Source organism: Gymnoscopelus braueri (genome assembly GCF_963280865.1).
Source record: "Gymnoscopelus braueri genome assembly, chromosome: 19".
Classification (NCBI taxonomy): Eukaryota; Metazoa; Chordata; class Actinopteri; order Myctophiformes; family Myctophidae; genus Gymnoscopelus; species Gymnoscopelus braueri.
In genome coordinates, this window is record NC_137621.1 from 2,725,386 (window position 1) to 2,742,651 (window position 17,266).

The following is a 17,266-nucleotide window of genomic DNA, read 5'->3' on the forward strand; positions in this document are numbered from 1 at the left end:
CGTTCCCTACCTATGTTGAATGCACTTATTGTAAGTCGCTTTGGATAAAAGCGTCTGCTAAATGACTGTAATGTAATGTAATGTAATGTGTATCGAAATCAAAAGCCGTATCGCGATTCAAGGGTTAATTTAAAAAAAATACTCCCACGCATGCACACATCCGATTGCACGTCCGGGTGAACCCACGCTAGAGCCGCTGTTGTGTTTTTCCGTGCATCGCGCATGCGTGCTTACGACGGGGGAGAAAAAAAAAGACGACACGACAAAAAACCCACACACACCACAGAGGAGTTTGGAGGAGAGTCAGGAGACAGAGAGAGAGACCGCTGTAGTGTTGCGTCTGTACTAGGCTACTACTTTACATTTCACCATGGCCACTGCTGAAGCCAGCGATGGTAATGATGATACACAAACGGAAGAATTGGAAAACCCTTTTTATTTTGGCTTCCCAGTGAATTATGAGGGCACCCGACGCGTTGTTGACAAAACGGCTACCGTTTGTCGATTATGCTCCACATCGATAGTTGCTCCGTCTTCTCTTTTTCCCCTCTACACCTATACCTCTCGGCCAAAAATAGCCGATCTACAAGCTCGTTGTGAGCTTGTAGATCTGCTATTTTTGGCTAAAGTTCACCTCAGAAAAGGGATGGGGTTAAAGGTAGGGTAAGTGATTTGCTTTGGTTAAAATAAGTGTTAAATAGCTCTATATTCTGATAGTACTCTTTGCTATAGAGTGTTTGTTCAGTATTAGGAGTCTCCTTGTCTCACCACCTCTTTATTAAACAGAAAATGCATTTTCGTTTCAGTTTCAGTTTCATTTCCAATTTTATCCAACCAGGACAGAGAACTCAATCAGGATACAGATTAGACAGGTGAAATTGGAAGTGATGACACTAAGAAATGAGCTGACAAAATATGAACTGGAACACTATACAAATTAAGCTTAAAAATGGGTACTTTCTCCTGATTGGCTGAGATTTTGACACCTACCGAAAAATGTATTTTCTGTTTATTAACACATTGGGTGCCAAAACCGTATATATACTTCTTTTCAAATACAGCTGTTGAGTGCCAAAACCGTATATATACTGTTTGTTAAAGCTCTTACCTGTTCAAACAATGTGAACTTACTTTAAGATGTTTAAGAACATGTAGCCAAATAACAGTTGTCTTTGGATCCATTTTTCTTACATGTTCAACTTTGTATTTAGATTTTATTTAGTTATAGAGCTTCACAAGAATGTTGTTGTTAACTCATCTTAAAGAAGAATCTGAAAATGACAGTTGTTGTAAGGGCATAAAACCCTTTTTGTTATTCTCATTCTCATTTGATATTAATCAAATAAAAGGGACTTATTGAGAAACATGTGTTTTTCTTTACAAATCAAGACAATAGCCTAAATTAATAATCATATAGCCCTCAAAGCTGAAAAAAGGACGTTTTAAAAATATATATCGTATCGAGGTGAGGCCTTTAAGGAGGGCCATTCAAGCAAGCCACAAGTGGAGCCTGCAGCACCACCACCACGGCCCAAGAAACCATCACGCCAGAATGAAATGTTTGGAACGGGGGAGTCTGGTGCAACGCTCAGGTCCTGGACCTGGTGAGACGAAGGAGGAGCCCGGCCAGGAGACCATCCACAGAGCCTAGTCCCTCCACGTGCCAGAGCCTCTCCTCTCCCCCAGCACCGGCAGAGTAGTTCCGGGGAAGCGGATTGAGTGTCCCTGTCTTTCCCTAAGAGGACTGACCGTGGGTAGATACTGGGACGTAAGTCTGGGCTTGATCAACCCCGGCTGGGTCACCTGGGCGAGGGTGTATGTTGTTGTGAGACCCGAAACACCCGTCGACCCCAGGCTACAACACTGATGATACGTCCCAGGTGCATCCATTGTGATGCTCACAATTGTGAGCTTGTAGATCTGCTATTTTCAAATGATTTTTATACATTTGAAAACTTGAAATATGGGATAATGACTGCATAAAGAGTACTTTTACTTTCGGTACTTTAAGTACATTTTGATGCCAATACTTTCGTACTTTTACTCAAGTACATGTTGAATTCCGAACTTTTACTTGCAACAGAGTATTTCTATATTGCAGTAATGATACTTTTACTTAAGTAAAACACTGTGAGTACTGTGAGTTCCTCCATGGTAGAGTCTAGTCAGTTACCTGTAGTTGTTGAGCTCCTCCATGGCCAGAGTGATGTTCCTGTCTGCTTTAGTCAACCTCTCCTCCTTCTGCATCCTCTCCTTCTCCTCCACCGTCAGCAGTCTGAAAACAACATTATGACCACAGCCTATTAGTTATGACCTCATTATGACCACAGCCTATTAGTTATGACCTCATTATGATAAAACAGCCTCATTGTTAACTCATTCAGTGCCACATGACGTCTAAGACTTTTTTTTTTTTTGGTGAAAAAGGTTCAGAACCCAAGATGATTTGAAGATTTGCTGCTCCGTTCACTTCTTGTTTAACTTCTTACTGAAAAAGGCTGTATCTCGGCTCCTAAGCACTTTTTTTTTACATTGAATTTTGGCTGTGGCACTCAGAACCAAACTGCCATAAATAAGCATGGCACTGAAAGAGCTAAGTGTCATAGTAGCTGCTGTGAAGTCTTTGGATGTGTGTTTTCATCATCAAATGCGTGTGCATTGTTGTTGATAACTTGGCATTCCACAGCTTGAATTTGACCTAGTTTTCATTTCATATTCCATACGAGTTCCACACGGAACTCCTCACGTGTGCCAATCTATCTGTGTATCGCCCTCTCCTGTGAAAGTGTCTTGTGAAGTGTGTGTGTGTGTGTGTGTGTGAGAGAGGGAGAGAGAGAGAGTGAGAGACCGCGAGAAAGCACGATAGAGCGAGGGGGAGCCGAGGCACAGAGAGAGAGTGTACTTGCGGAGCAGAGGATTTTGCAGTGATGATATTAACAAATTGCAGAGTTTTTTACTGGTCAGGATATCTGAAGTAAATACGATTTTCCGGCTTTTATCATGAAAAAAGGGAAAAAGAAAGAAATGGCAATTACCAGACTAACGCCATCTCTGGTATGTTTTTTTGCGCGTGCGTCAGAGCATGTGAGCGGAGCTGAGCTGGAGCGGATTGGGATGATTTCTAACGTAGCGGGTTTATAAAAGGTAGGAGCGGAACTCGGAGCGAGGACCCGCCTGCCGCTCCAAGCCGCTCCGGTCGGGGGGCCGTGCACCACATGTTTGAGCATGCCCGGCCGGTCACACGGACTCAAAGAAATCCTCAACACTACAACAGAAGTGCACAGCGCACGTCCCTGATCAAGATCTAATTCAAATGTAATGTGTAATCCACGCAAGTATGTTTATAAATACCTTGTGTCAACTGTGTCATTTTTAGATTTGAGCTAAAAAGCATTATTTTACACTTTGGGCTATTCAAAAATAGCAGATCTACAAGCTCATAGCGCGGCACAGAGTGCCGCGCTACGAGCTTGTAGATCTGCTATTTTTGAAAAATCAGGAAAATGTGTGCAAATCTTTGAATATATATATTTTTTAAAGCGAACATTTTTAACTCAAATCGTTGCTTCTGGGGGGTCCCTGGAACAAAATATTTTGATGGGGGTCCGCGGCCAAATACATATCATTTTGGGGGTCCTTGACATGAAAAAGATTGAGCACCACTGATATAGAAACATACGTTTTTCAGAATACTGTTGAGATTTAGGAGACATGTAGAATCAGCTTCAGGTCTCAATGGGTTAAGTTATATTACCAGCCGATCAAGGAATCCCATTTGAAACGCAACGTCGGGTTTTGGCTGAACGAACCACACTCGCTTTGCGAGTCCCCTTCTTGCCCCCAGCCCCCTGGAGCGTGGAGCGCCATTTCTCTCCGTTCCACTCCACTCACATGCTCTGGTGTGCGTGTGTGTGTGTGTGTGTGTGTGTGTGTGTGTGTGTGTGTGTGTGTGTGTGTGTGTGTGTGTGTGTGTGTGTGTGTGTGTGTGTGTGTGTGTGTGTGTACCTGTGTAGTTTGAGCTCATTCTCCTGGTACATCTCTGTCATGATCTGTAGTTTCTGCTGGAGCCGTTGGACCTGGAGAAAGGAACACATATTAAATGTTACGTATGAATAAAAATAGATTTTATTCCATACATGAACATATTTAGATGTATCCTAGTGTCAAGTTCTGCGATGTGTATAGTCATGCCTCCAAGAGGAAACGTTTTTTAGCGTGGGAGTTGTTAGTTTACAATGTAGGCATTTAGCAGACCCTCTTCATGCAGAGCGACTTACAGTAAGCAAGGAAAACACAAGCTAATGTATAAAATGCTGTGTAGTGCCTCACTAATCTAGGATCACAGGTAAACCAAACTAGCATCAGTCTATGATAATAACAACAATATCATATAATAAAAAGAACTATAGGATGTCAGGTCAACTAATGAACCTGACATCTGTCTAGATAACATGCTAACTAAATGACATTTAACCTTTGCATAAAACTGCGTGGTTGTCAAGGCTACATGTGGGAGTTATGATTTTTTTTTTTTTGCACTTGAATTTTATTTCCAATTTTCATACATTCTGTAATCACATTATGGACATACATAAAATAAAACAGACAAACAAAACAAAAACAAAACAAAAAACAATTGCATCACTTTGAACATCATCAGACAAATCAAAGAAATATACAAAGGCATCACAGGCAATCAAAGGTCATTGTTCCAATTTCCAACAGTACCAATCGTCCATACATGTCCTTCAGGACAGACATCCAAGTCTATATACAGTATCAAGTCCAGTCAATTTGACATTAGGGGGGGGCCGAATCCCCAATCAGTCTGGGCAGCTGCAGTACTACCGGTGTCCATCTGATATTGAAAAACTCTGTCCTCATATGTAGTCTAGCTGTAATGCTTTCCATCAGGTATATGCTTTTTAACCTATCCCTCCATTGCTGAATAGTTGGTGGCTTCACATTTCTCCAAGACACGGTAATCATTTTTTTTGCGATCAACAGCAACACCCCAAGCAGATATGTCTGGTTCTTGGTCACTATTCCACCCGGAATCTCACCAAGTATGAAGAACGCAGGCTCAAAAGGAATGTCAACTCCCATAATTTGTTTAATCTCGCCTTGAATTTCCCTCAAAAATTTTAGTATTTTTGGACAATCCCAAAATATGTGGGTATGATCCCCTATCTTCCCACATTCTCTCCAACATAGGTCTGAAGTGTTGCTGTATTTCGCTAGCATTTGGGGAGTCTTAAACACTCGCATTTTTGTTTTCCATTCAAACTCTCTCCAAGTAGGACTGCTTGTTAGTTTATGGCCATTAAGGCATGATTTTTCCCAGTTGTTGTCCGTCATACAGATGTTCATTTCTAGTTCCCACTTCTGTTTAATATCTAGAGTATTTCCCATAACATTGTCTTGGAGCCACCCATATAGATGGGATATCAGATTCCTTGTTATCTCTCCATCCATGGTCAACATAAATAATTTTTCTAGATTTGAAGGCAATTTACAGATCTGCTCCCAGTTTGTATTTGTTTGTAAATAATGTCTTAATTGAAGAAATCTAAAGAAGTCCATCCCTGACAAGCCAAATTCTTGCTGAAGCTGCATATATGATTTCAGAGTTTCCCCTGAGAAAAGCTGATCTACAATGATTAGCCCCTTGTTTGCCCATCTACTGAAACCGATATCTAATGATCTTGGCTCAAAATCTGGAATGGCTGCTATCTTCATCACTCTGGATATGGAATTAAAGAGATGTAGTTTCTTTTTTATAGACAACCATGTTTTTATAGTGAATGTAATCCACTCATTATCTATTTTAATTTTCTTCCATTGTTCTTGGCTTACAAATGGCAGCCCCTCCAGTGGAATATTGGGACAAGCATTCTTTTCTATGCTCACCCAGCCTGTTTCCAAATCATTAGTTATCCAAGCTATCAAGGTCCTAAGCTGTGCTGCCCAGTAATAATACTTAATATTGGGCAAGTTAAGGCCCCCAGCTTTTTTGGACAACAAAAGTGTTTTGAGTCTTACCCTTGGCTTTTTGTTTTGCCAAATGAATCTTGACACCAGTTTATCTATGTTTTTAAATGTCCCCATTGGTACCCCTACTGGCAATGCTTGAAACAAAAACAGTAACCTCGGTAAAACATTCATTCGTATCGTTTCAATCCTGCCTATCAGTGACAGTGGTAGAATTTCCCATCTAAGTAAGTCATCCTTTATCTTTTTCAATAGTTTGCCATAATTAGCTTCGTACAGGCCTGAAAAAGAGGGAGTGATAACAATTCCCAAATATCTAAAGCCATCTCTGGACCAATGGAACCGAACTTTGTCATCCAATTGTGGTGGCCAAGTACCTGACAACATCATTGCTTCCGATTTTGAGTCGTTTGTTTGATATCCAGATATTTCTCCATATTCTGTTAAGACTTCTAGTATGTTTGGTATCGAAATAATAGGGTCCATTACATATAAAAGTACATCGTCCGCGAATAAAGAGATCTTGTGTTCCTCCCCTCTATCATCTCTAATACCTTTTATCTGTTCTGATTGTCTAATGAGCTCTGCCAATGGTTCCAGACTTAAATTGAAGAGCAAAGGCGAAAGACTGTCCCCCTGCCGGACACCACGTTTCAAGCCAAAGAAATTGGAGCAAAAGCCATTCACTCTTACCCTTGACCTTGGATTTAAATAAATGACTTTAACCCAATCTATGAATGTGGGATGAAAACCCATCTTGTCAAGTGTATGGTAGAGATATTCCAAATCCAGAACATCAAAGGCCTTGCGTGCATCCAGACTAAGTAGCATGGATGTCTGACCTCTCTTTTTTGCACATGACATAATGTTAAGAGTACGCCTGATGTTGTTGGCACCCTGTCTTCCTGGTATGAATCCTGTTTGGTCAGGTGATATTAACTGTGTCACAACCTTTTGGATTCTCTTGGTTAATATGGCAGTAAGTATCTTTTGATCATTGCATAGGAGACTTATTGGCCTGTAACCCTCGCATTTGGTAGGGTCTTTACCCTCTTTATGAATAACCGATATTATGGCTTCTGCCCATGACCCAGGAGGAATTCCTTCAGTCAGAGCGTAGTTGAAAACTTTAGCTAAAATCGGAGAGAGCTCCTCTACAAAACATTTGTAGAATTCAGCCGGTAGTCCATCTGCACCTGGTGATTTGTTGTTTTTTAATTTTTTGATAATTTCTTTTATTTCACCCACTTCTATATTTCTTATCATATTAGTTGCGTCTGCGTTGAAAATAGTTGGTAAGTTCAATTTTGAAAAGAAAGAATTTAACTTCTCATCTTTATCTATTACTGCTGGAGAGTCATATAGCTCTTCATAAAATGATGCAAATGCTCCTGCTATTTCTCTTGGTTTAACTACTATTTTTTTTGAGGCAGGGTGAAAGACCTTGGAAACTACACGGTTGGCTTGCTCCTTGCGTAGCTGAAATGCCAGAAGGCGACTGGCTCTGTTCCCTCTCTCATAATATTTTTGATTAGAAAATCTCAGGGATCCTTCCGCCTTATATGTCAAGAGCTTCTCCAAATCGTGTCTTTTTTGTTTCAAGTCAGTCAACAGTGCTTCATTCATCCTATTATTTTTATGCTCTGACTCTAGTATCTTAATCTTGTTCTCTAATTCGTTTTGTTCCTTCAGCCTGTTTTTCTTTATTCTGCTTGATATTTCAATCATTTTACCTCTAAAAATAGATTTGGCTCCATCCCATAAAATGGATGGATTAACTTCCCCATTGTCATTTATATCAAAATACTCTCCCATACATTTTTTGATTTCGTCAGTCACCAAAGAGTCATTTAGTAAAGAAATATTTGCCCTCCAGTATTTAAAACACTTTTCTACTCCTAAATCTAAAGTGAGAATCACAGGTGCATGGTCGCTAATTGTTATTGAGTCTATAGAACAGTCTACAACTTTATACAAAAATTGTTTTGGGACAAAGAACATATCTATACGAGAATAACTTTTATGCATATTGCTGAAGAAACTGAAGTCCCTCACCCTTGGATTTTTATGTCTCCAAGGGTCCGCCAGCCCCAACTCTCCCAGGATAATATTTAGCATTTTAGATTTTTGGGGTTGTTTGCGTTCAGGCGGTGATCTGTCATGCCTCCCTTCAAGTACGGCATTCCAGTCCCCCCCTAAAATTATCATACCTTTTGCATTTTTTGCAATTAAGTTAGCCATCTCTCTAAAGAAAGTGGGGTTATCTTCCGTTGGAGCATAGACATTCAACATAGATATCTCAATTCCATCTATTGCACCTGTGATCATGATGTATCTACCTGCTTTATCCTGGATTACTTTTTCTGCAGAAAAGGTTACACTTCGACCGACCAAAATTGCCACTCCTCTCTTTTTACCATAGGAGGCGCCAAACACCTGTCCAACCCACTCTCTCCTAAGCTTTTTGACTTCACTTTCCACCAAATGAGTTTCTTGTAACATTGCAATTCCACATCCCAGATTTTTAAGTTGGGCAAGAACTTTTTTCCTCTTGATTGGATGGTTAAGGCCATGTACATTGTAGCTTACTATTTTTAATTTAGTCATTACCCTTCAGAAGATATATTAATACCTGACTGTAACAATTCTGTCTTATTTGATTTACCTGTATCTGTCTGTCATACCTCACAAAAAACATAAACCCTGATGATGCTTTGATGTAGTTCCATAAATACAAACACATAAAAAAAACAAAATTTGCCCATGTTCTTACAGTAACGACCCCGGGAGACAAAGGGGTTCGAACAAAAGGAACTGACCAAAAAGAAAAATAGACCCTGCACTCAGACAGCATGATGTCTGGACAGTCCTCTGGGACCTGGTCCCAGGCTGCAGTAAACTAGCAGCTAAACGAACAAAAGTGTTCGGCTTTGGTTACAAAATACCCGAAAGGGGAAACAAAAGTTTTATGAGCAACTCAGGCTCCTACAGAATCTGTATTAATCTTGCAAATGTAGAATACAGCGGTATTCCACTGTCTAGTCCGCGTCCCACCAAATACCGGCGCCGCCCGCCACGAGGAGGCGGCCCCCAGACCCGCGGACGAGGCAAAAGCGACGCTCCGCAAGCCCTGCAGCCACCCCTCCCGGCGCCCGGCACCGCCACCCAGCAAAACACGAGCCAGACCCAACATTATTTTTTGAATGCGAACAAGTCATCTTTTCAAAGATATAAAAAGAAAATGATCCGATGATAGGAAAGAAAGAGGGAATGAGAGAGAGAAAGAGAGAGAGAGAGGAAGAAGAAAAAAAGAGGGTCAGGTAAGGAAAAAGGGTTAAAAGGAGAGAGAAAATGGGTTAAATAAATAATGATAATAAAATAGTAAAAAGGATAATAATAATGAGTTATTAACACATTTACCGCCGGGCCCGTAGTTCTACGGGCCGTTAAATCCAACGGTTAAGCGCCGAGCCCGTAGTCCTACGGGCTGCGGTCTTTTCGCGCATGCGCGGTCCGGGTGCACTTTCGGAATTTTTTTGATCCACTTCCGTTTCCGGTTTGATGACAGGAAATAGAATTATTTGGGATCCGGTTTCGACGATCAAGCCCGCTCCCATTCTACAGACGAAACTGAAACTCAATTCTCTTCCTGTAGTTTTTTCTCCTCGCATTTCACTGTTTAACGTAATCCGCTCTAACTCAAACATGGATGCCCCGTTTGACACGCGATCTTCACTGGGAGATACAGGGAGATCTCGCGGATGTAAACAGACCGTTCACGGCTCAATCTTAAGGATTTTAACAAGATCTATGGCGACATGAAAAAAACAAAAAAACAACAAAAACACCTTGGCACTGGTGAGTACATTATGAGATTAACCTCTGGCGGTGGATGTGTTAAAGGAAGGGAAATGAATAACAAAAATTATATAATAGAAAATAAACTTAGTCTTGACATGTATTTCTCCAAACACACCTCATTGGCTATACATAAGATCAGATACCCATATATGTTTGTCATGACCATATACATTATATACACCCACAAAGTACTCCATATTAAGGATATTTGAAGACAAAATGAGGGGGGGGGGAGAGAAAAAAAAAGGGAGAAAGAAAAGAAAAAGAAAAAAAAAAAAAAAAAAGAGAGAAAAAACAGCACCTCAGACCATATAGTCAGATATAAGATTATTTTGTTTAAATAATAATATGTATAATAGGAAGAAGAAATAAAACAAAATAAAGAAAATGATCGGAATAAAACTTGTAATCATAGTGTTGATCCTTAAGCAAAAGAGATGAAAGGAAAACATTTTGTCTACCCTCACCACTGCCTAAAAGGCAGCCTTACAATAAATGAATACACATTAAGAACACTTGTGAGAGTAGACTTGATATATGCACCATATACTAGGCTAGTTAGATTTCACCTCAATAGTCAGGATACATTCATTAACCTTCAGCATCTTGAACCGATGCAGGATTCTGGTCTTCAGCCACGGCCAGGTCTGGGGGCGGGGCCGCCGCGGCTCCCGTTGTGTTGACTATAGACTTGGCATAATCCATGGCTTCGGTTGCATCCAAGAACTTTTTTTCCACGTTGTTGTGCGTGAGGACGAAGGTGGCTGGGTGTTTTATTCCATACCTCACATCGCGCCGATCTTTTAACAGCAATCTCACGGCTGTGAAGGCGCCTCTAGCTTTAGCAATGCTTGCTGGATAATCCGGAAATACTGAGATGGTCTTGCCGTTGTAGTGTAGCCGCCGTCCGTCTCTGGCCATCCTCAGGATGTCCTCCGCGTCTCCCTCGTTGTGTAGCTTGGCAATGATCATCCGCGGTTTATCTCCTGGCTTCTTCTTTGTCAGGCTGCGATGCGATCTGTCGACACGTACATCTCCTCCCAGTTGAAAAACTTCCTTCAGTAGTTTAGAGACTGCCTTGGGTGAGCTCGAATCTGGCTGTTCCTCGACATTACATATACGGACGTTCCCACGTCTCATCCTGGATTCCATGTCTAAACATTTCGTATTCATGAGATCGACTTGTTTCTCAAGCAGGCTTACGGTGTCTTGGAGTATAGTAACTTCATCTGACCACATTGATAGACCTCCCTCCACGTCCTTGATAGTAGATTTCACTGTGTCGAGTTCTGCATGAAACGCACTGTTGCCGTTTGTGATTTCAGCTTTGATTTCCTTCATTTCTTTTCTCAGTTTTTCAAAGTCGTCGGCCAAAGCACTCTTCAACTCTTGCCTTATCACCGTGGATATATCACTTCTCAAGGATGCAATGATATCTGCTTTTAGCGCCATGTTATCCATAGCCAAACTTTCCCCAGGCGTGGGCATGCTGGGCTCAGTCTGTGTGTTGTTGTCCTCTGCACTAGACTCCGAGGATGCGTCGGGGCGAGCAGGCCTTGAACTCGCCGGCTTGAATTTGTATTTTCTCAAATCATACGCCATCCACACGACACTTCTTTTGCCACAAACTGAACCCTAATCTGTTGGTGACTTGTTCACAAAATCACAGCATTCAAAACGCCACCGAAATAATAGTATTAAATTAGACTCTGCAGGAGCTCTGATAAACACGTCTTACTCCATGCGTTGCTCAAGAGCGCCCCCGGGAGTTATGATTTTGAGCAACATGTTTAAATGTTTGGACTACCTCCAGACAGACAGGCTGAATAAAGGTTAGGAAATACTGCTACAGTATAGAAGCATGTACATGTGCTACAGAGCAGACAGACAGGTTGAATATAGAAACATGTACATGTGTTACAGAGCAGACAGACAGGTTCATAATGTACCTGTTCTTTGTAATGCTCCGAGTCTAACTGTAGAGATGACTTCTCACGCTCCATGTCCTTAATGCCATCTGGACACACACACACACACACACACACACACACACACACACACACACAGTTGTATGCACGTCAGACAATAATGGTTGTTTTTGTCTCAACTAATCACCATAATAGCCCAATCTGATCACCTGGTAGATCAAAACCAGGTTGTTGGCTCCACCCCCTGATTTAGTTTAGTTTAGTTGAAATGCAGCAAAAAACAAAGAAGCAAATGGACGATACAGTTCATCACAAGAAAGTCCAGGACTTATTTCCATTGTTGTCCTGACATTCCACGGAGTGGTAGTCAACGATAATACATAAAGAGCAATAACACTCCATAATGGATGGAGTAACCATCGAATGGGTGGTGCTTTACAAGTATCTTGGGATTTGGTTGGACAATAAGCTAAATTTCAATCACCACATTGAAGCATTGGCTAAGAAGTTAAAATTCACATTGAGCTTCTTTTATAGAATGAGGTCCTGTTTTTCTTCTGCCTCACGTAAAAGGCTGGTCACTGGCCTTTTTATGTCGCAACTCGACTACGGCGACACTGTGTACCGATTCGCCTGTTCCTCAACACTGGGCAGACTTGATCCCCTTTATCATGCTGCATTGAGGTTCATTACCAGCTCCACCTACAGGACACACCGTTGTATTCTGTATTCCTTAGTAGGGTGGTCCTCCTTAGCACTTACACTTTTATCTATAAAGCCATTCTTGGTAATTCCCCTTCTTACATTTGTTCAAAATTTGAACTTGTCCAAAATTGTCTTAACCTCAGATCAAACACTTGGATGCGCTGCGTCGTACCCAATACCAAATCTGAGGCAGGGGAAAAAAAACGTGCGTTTTTTGGGCCCTGGTCGTGGAATGATCTACAGACCAGATTAAAATTGGCTTCTCTGATCCCCTTGTGACTTTTAAGAGGATTGCCATGGGCACACTCTCTAGCCATTGCTCCTGCTTTGACAAGTAGCAAATGCTGTGATCTTAGTTTTATATTAGTTTAGTAGTTTTATGATGTATTGTTGTTATTAGCCTTTTAATAGTCTGTATTTGGTGCTATTTAGACTCTCTCTGAGCCTCCCTTGGTAGTAGGTTTTTGGTATTACGGATGTCATGTTTGTCTTTGTTATGTCCCGTATTGTTGTTACTGGCAGAGCTGTGTAACATTTATTTGCCTCTTCTCTTGGCCAGTGCACACTCGTAAAAGAGACAATGGTCTCAATGTGATTTTACTGGTTAAATAAAGGTTAAATAAATAAATAAAAAAACACAACAAAACATTAACATTCAATAAAACAATACAGGGGGTCCCTGGAACAACAAAGTTTGAGATGGGGGTCTATTATAGCAAGCTCATAGCACGGCACAATAGACAAAGTATAAAATAGGACTAAGATGACACAGATCATCTTAACTGTACTTTTCAGGTAAAGGAAGAAGAATACAAATAAAAGTAAAGAATAAGTCAAACTCTCAGGATGTTACAGTGTGATGTAGTGAAGTGTGTCCAGTGCTAAAATAAAGAGCTGGGACGCAAAGGTCTTCATTTTAACATACAGTAAATGTAAAAAACATACTGTATGTGTGACTCACCTTGCAGCTCCTCTTTAGCTCTGACCTCATCGTTCAGTTTAGCAAATACTCGATCTTTATCCTCGTCCACCGATTTCAGGTCTGCGTTCAGCTGCAAGCATGCAAGCACACACACACACACATGCACACACATGCACACACACACACAAAATTTGACGCATTGACACAATCCAGATGTATACATTATTATAATCATACCATATAATTCAAAACTGAGAAAAGTTGAAAATGTGTAAATGTGTTAGGAAGCTTGTTAGGAAGCATGTTTTGATGAAGGTTTTGACAAATAAAACAAATAAATAATAAAATAAATAATTGTCAGTTTTGAATTACGGCATCATTCTAATTCCATAGAGACATATTATTGTTTTTCAAATAAGACGCTTAACATCAATATGAAAACTTAACATAATGCAGAAAAAAGATGCTTGGGGTAATTCAGAAATGTGTTCTATTTGCGATTTCATTTATTTATTTTCATAGTTAAGTTTTCAGTGCACTGATGTTATTTTAGACAAAGTCCTGCCGCCATTAGTTAATATTTGACTCCCTAATGCTTGTATACTACTATATTTCATTGTGCTCATATCAGGAATATTTGAATATCTGACTTGTTTTCTTGTCTTCTGTTTTTCCCTTTCCTGAAAACTACAAATGCAGTGAAAAACTACAAATGCAATGTTTTACAAATGTAAACCTTTGATGGGACAATAAAGTTGAAGATGAATTATCAGCCGCAAAAATCTGAAAATGTGTAAACTACATCGACTGTGTGTGTGTGTGTGTGTGTGTGTGTGTGTGTGTGTGTGTGTGTGTGTGTGTGTGTGTGTGTGTGTGTGTGTGTGTGTGTGTGTGTGTGTGTGTGTGTGTGTGTGTGTGTGTGTGTGTGTGTGTGTGTGTGTGTGTCATTGATGTTGGTACCTTGGCAGCGTATATGAGTTTCTGGACTTTCTGGACGTGGCGTGGCGACTCGCTGGCGTCTCCTCCTGCACTCTCCCTCTCCTCTTCATCTCCTCCTCCTCCTCCCTCCTCTTCCTCCTCAGAGTCCCAGGCTCTCATCTTCAGCAGACGATCTGTGAGGGACTGAGGACAAGACGCCAGTTGGTTTAAAGTTCAAAATACTGTACAAGACCTGCAGTGCAAGTACTGAATTCAAACCCTGGGTTTCCTATACTAGCAAAATACACCATCGGTTCTCAAAGTGGGGTCCAGGGACACCTAGGGGTTCTTGGGCGGGTTCCAGGGGGTCCCCAGCTAAATATGTCAATATAGCATCACAATCATTTTAACCACTTTAACCTTTTATACTTTGGCTATTCAAAAATAGCAGATCTACAAGCTCATAGCGCTGCACCGAGTGCCGCGCTATGAGCTTGTAGATCTGCTATTTTTGAAAACTCTTGAAAATGTGTTCAAATCTTTGAATATATATATATTTAAAGCGAACATTTGTAACTCAAATCTTTGCTTCATGGGGGTCCCTGGCACAACATATTTTGAGATGGGAGTCAGCGGCCAAATACATATCATTTTGGGGGTCCTTGACATGAAAAGGTTTGAGAACCACTGCGAAGCACCATCAATAACACTGAGTCACCATCTGGTTGGAGTTGCTCTGTGTAATATATATATATATATATATATATATATATATATATATATATATATGAAGCAGGGCATTCGTTTATGACACGAGGAGAGAGCTACAGCAGTTATTTTCTGATTGGGGTGATGGTACAGGGAGCAACCAGGGACCACACACTCAATACTAAAGGCAAAGCAACAGTACATTATACTCAGAAAACAGTTCATGGTACGTTTGTGACAGATCGCTCAAATAAAACAATATAAATCCTGAGCGCATCGAGTGTCTGTCTGACCGATCACACACGTTGTTTGGTCAGGACTTTGTGCGTCTACTTAGAAAATCTCGGAGGTGCAAGAACTGGCGAACAAAGTTATTAAAGACACTGCCCGAGTTCTTAATTCATTGACTGCCAATTGACAAGTGAACTCGTCAATTGGCCCAAAGCTCAACCTGCCATTAACGAATTGACGAGTGTGTTTTGACTCCTATGACTTCTGGAGAAGAGTAGACCCGGAAATAATGTGATCACAAGCCAAGCCCTGCCCCTGTCCGATCTAATGTTAAAGGATATATAAAGTCAAATTTTCTCTGCTTTCTGTTGCTTTTTGGCGAAAACCGAAAACACATTTTTTTTTCTCAGATTCTACAAGACTCGGCTACGTCTTTTAAAGCGATCGGCGGGTGGATCTTTGTGAAATAAAATATTCTATGATTTTAAAAAGGTTGGTAAAAACGCTTGGAATCTAGACAATGTTTTACTCTGAGTGAGTCAGTCAGTCAGACAGTCAGTCAGTCGGTCAGTGAGTGGACCACTGAAGTGTGATGGTATGGTATGGAGTGAATGAGTGAGTGGTACCTTGATGTTCTCATCCTTGTAGGCTGCATCCTGCTGCATGCCTCCATAGGACACCTCACACCTCCTCATCTCCTCCTCCAGCTCACTGACACGCTCCATCCAGCCAGAGGTCTCCTGGTGCAACTAGAGAGAGAGAGAGAGAGAGAGAGGGAGAGAGAGAGAGAGACAGAGAGAGAGGGAGAGAGAGAGAGAGAGAGAGAGAGAGAGAGAGAGAGAGAGACAGGGTTATAGATAGAGACATGTGAGGAGGATGGAGAGATGGAGATGAGGCAAGGTAGAGGAGGATTATTTTAAGGCCACATGTTACAATTCTTCAAACTTTTATATTTCAGAATCAGATGCGTGCGTGCGTGCGTGCGTGCGTGCGTGCGTGCGTGCGTGCGTGCGTGCGTGCGTGCGTGCGTGCGTGCGTGCGTGCGTGCGTGCGTGCGTGCGTGCGTGCGTGCGTGCGTGCGTGCGTGCGTGCGTGCGTGCGTGCGTGCGTGCGTTAGAACTGTGGTGGAATTCGTGGTCAATCAGTAGTAGGAAAAGAACGGGGTCAGAGGCACTGCTTAGAACAAGGTTTCCCAAACATTTCAGGTCACGACCCCACAAAATAATCATATATGAACTGGGGACCCCCCTATCCTGACAAGCACATGGAACTGTAGGCATCACATTTAGTTTGACTCGGTTCCACAGATAAATATTGTGAAAATAGCCAATCTACAAGCTCACAACGCCTCGCACTGCGAGGCGTTGTGAGCTTGTTGATTGGCTATTTTCACAATGTTTGCCATGTTTGTTTCTTAGATAATATTTGACATTTAGGCCAATCTGTCATTAAAAAGGTCTTAAAAGTCCTTAAATTGTCACTTTAGAAATGTGCAGATACCCTGTGTACACTTATACTGTATGTAACTAGTGAGAAAACATTTTTGAACATTACCGGTAAGCTGATCATCTGGGGACCACCCAAAATAATTTGGGGACCCCCAGTTTGGGAATCACTGACTTAGAAGGTGGTGGTGTTTTATTACATTAGATGGACAGGGGAGATGTACAGTGGGTACACACAGGCCTGTGGTACAGTACAGTACAGTACAGTACAGTACAGTACAGTACAGTACAGTACAGTACAGTACAGTACAGTACAGTACAGTACAGTACAGTACAGTACAGTACAGTCATTCTGCCTCCAGCACGAGGAATCAGACCATAGTTATACTGTCATGTTACACAAGGACAAGCTGTACCATAAACGATAGCCATCAGGCCTAAGAGAGACATCTTGGCTCTTACGCCATGTAAAAAAATATCATGCATGGTAGCGCACAAAGATGAATAACATTAAGATGAACAACATAATGTACTGGAATAAAGGTCTCCGTTCTAAT

At 41.3% G+C, this 17,266-nt stretch overlaps 1 protein-coding gene across 2 annotated transcripts in view; it reads right to left on the minus strand.

Moving 5' to 3' along the window:
* The window catches only part of mia2 (MIA SH3 domain ER export factor 2), a 51,780-nt gene that overhangs the window by 18,715 nt on the left and 15,799 nt on the right, over nt 1-17,266 (minus strand). For both annotated transcript variants that reach the window (XM_080414057.1, XM_080414056.1), the window contains exons 9-14: nt 15,891-16,013; nt 14,368-14,529; nt 13,447-13,537; nt 11,802-11,869; nt 4,006-4,076; nt 2,174-2,275 (exon numbers count right to left, since the gene is read on the minus strand). In XM_080414057.1, the coding sequence (XP_080270183.1) occupies nt 2,174-2,275; nt 4,006-4,076; nt 11,802-11,869; nt 13,447-13,537; nt 14,368-14,529; nt 15,891-16,013 (617 nt within the window). The remainder of the gene's footprint in view (nt 1-2,173; nt 2,276-4,005; nt 4,077-11,801; nt 11,870-13,446; nt 13,538-14,367; nt 14,530-15,890; nt 16,014-17,266) is intronic.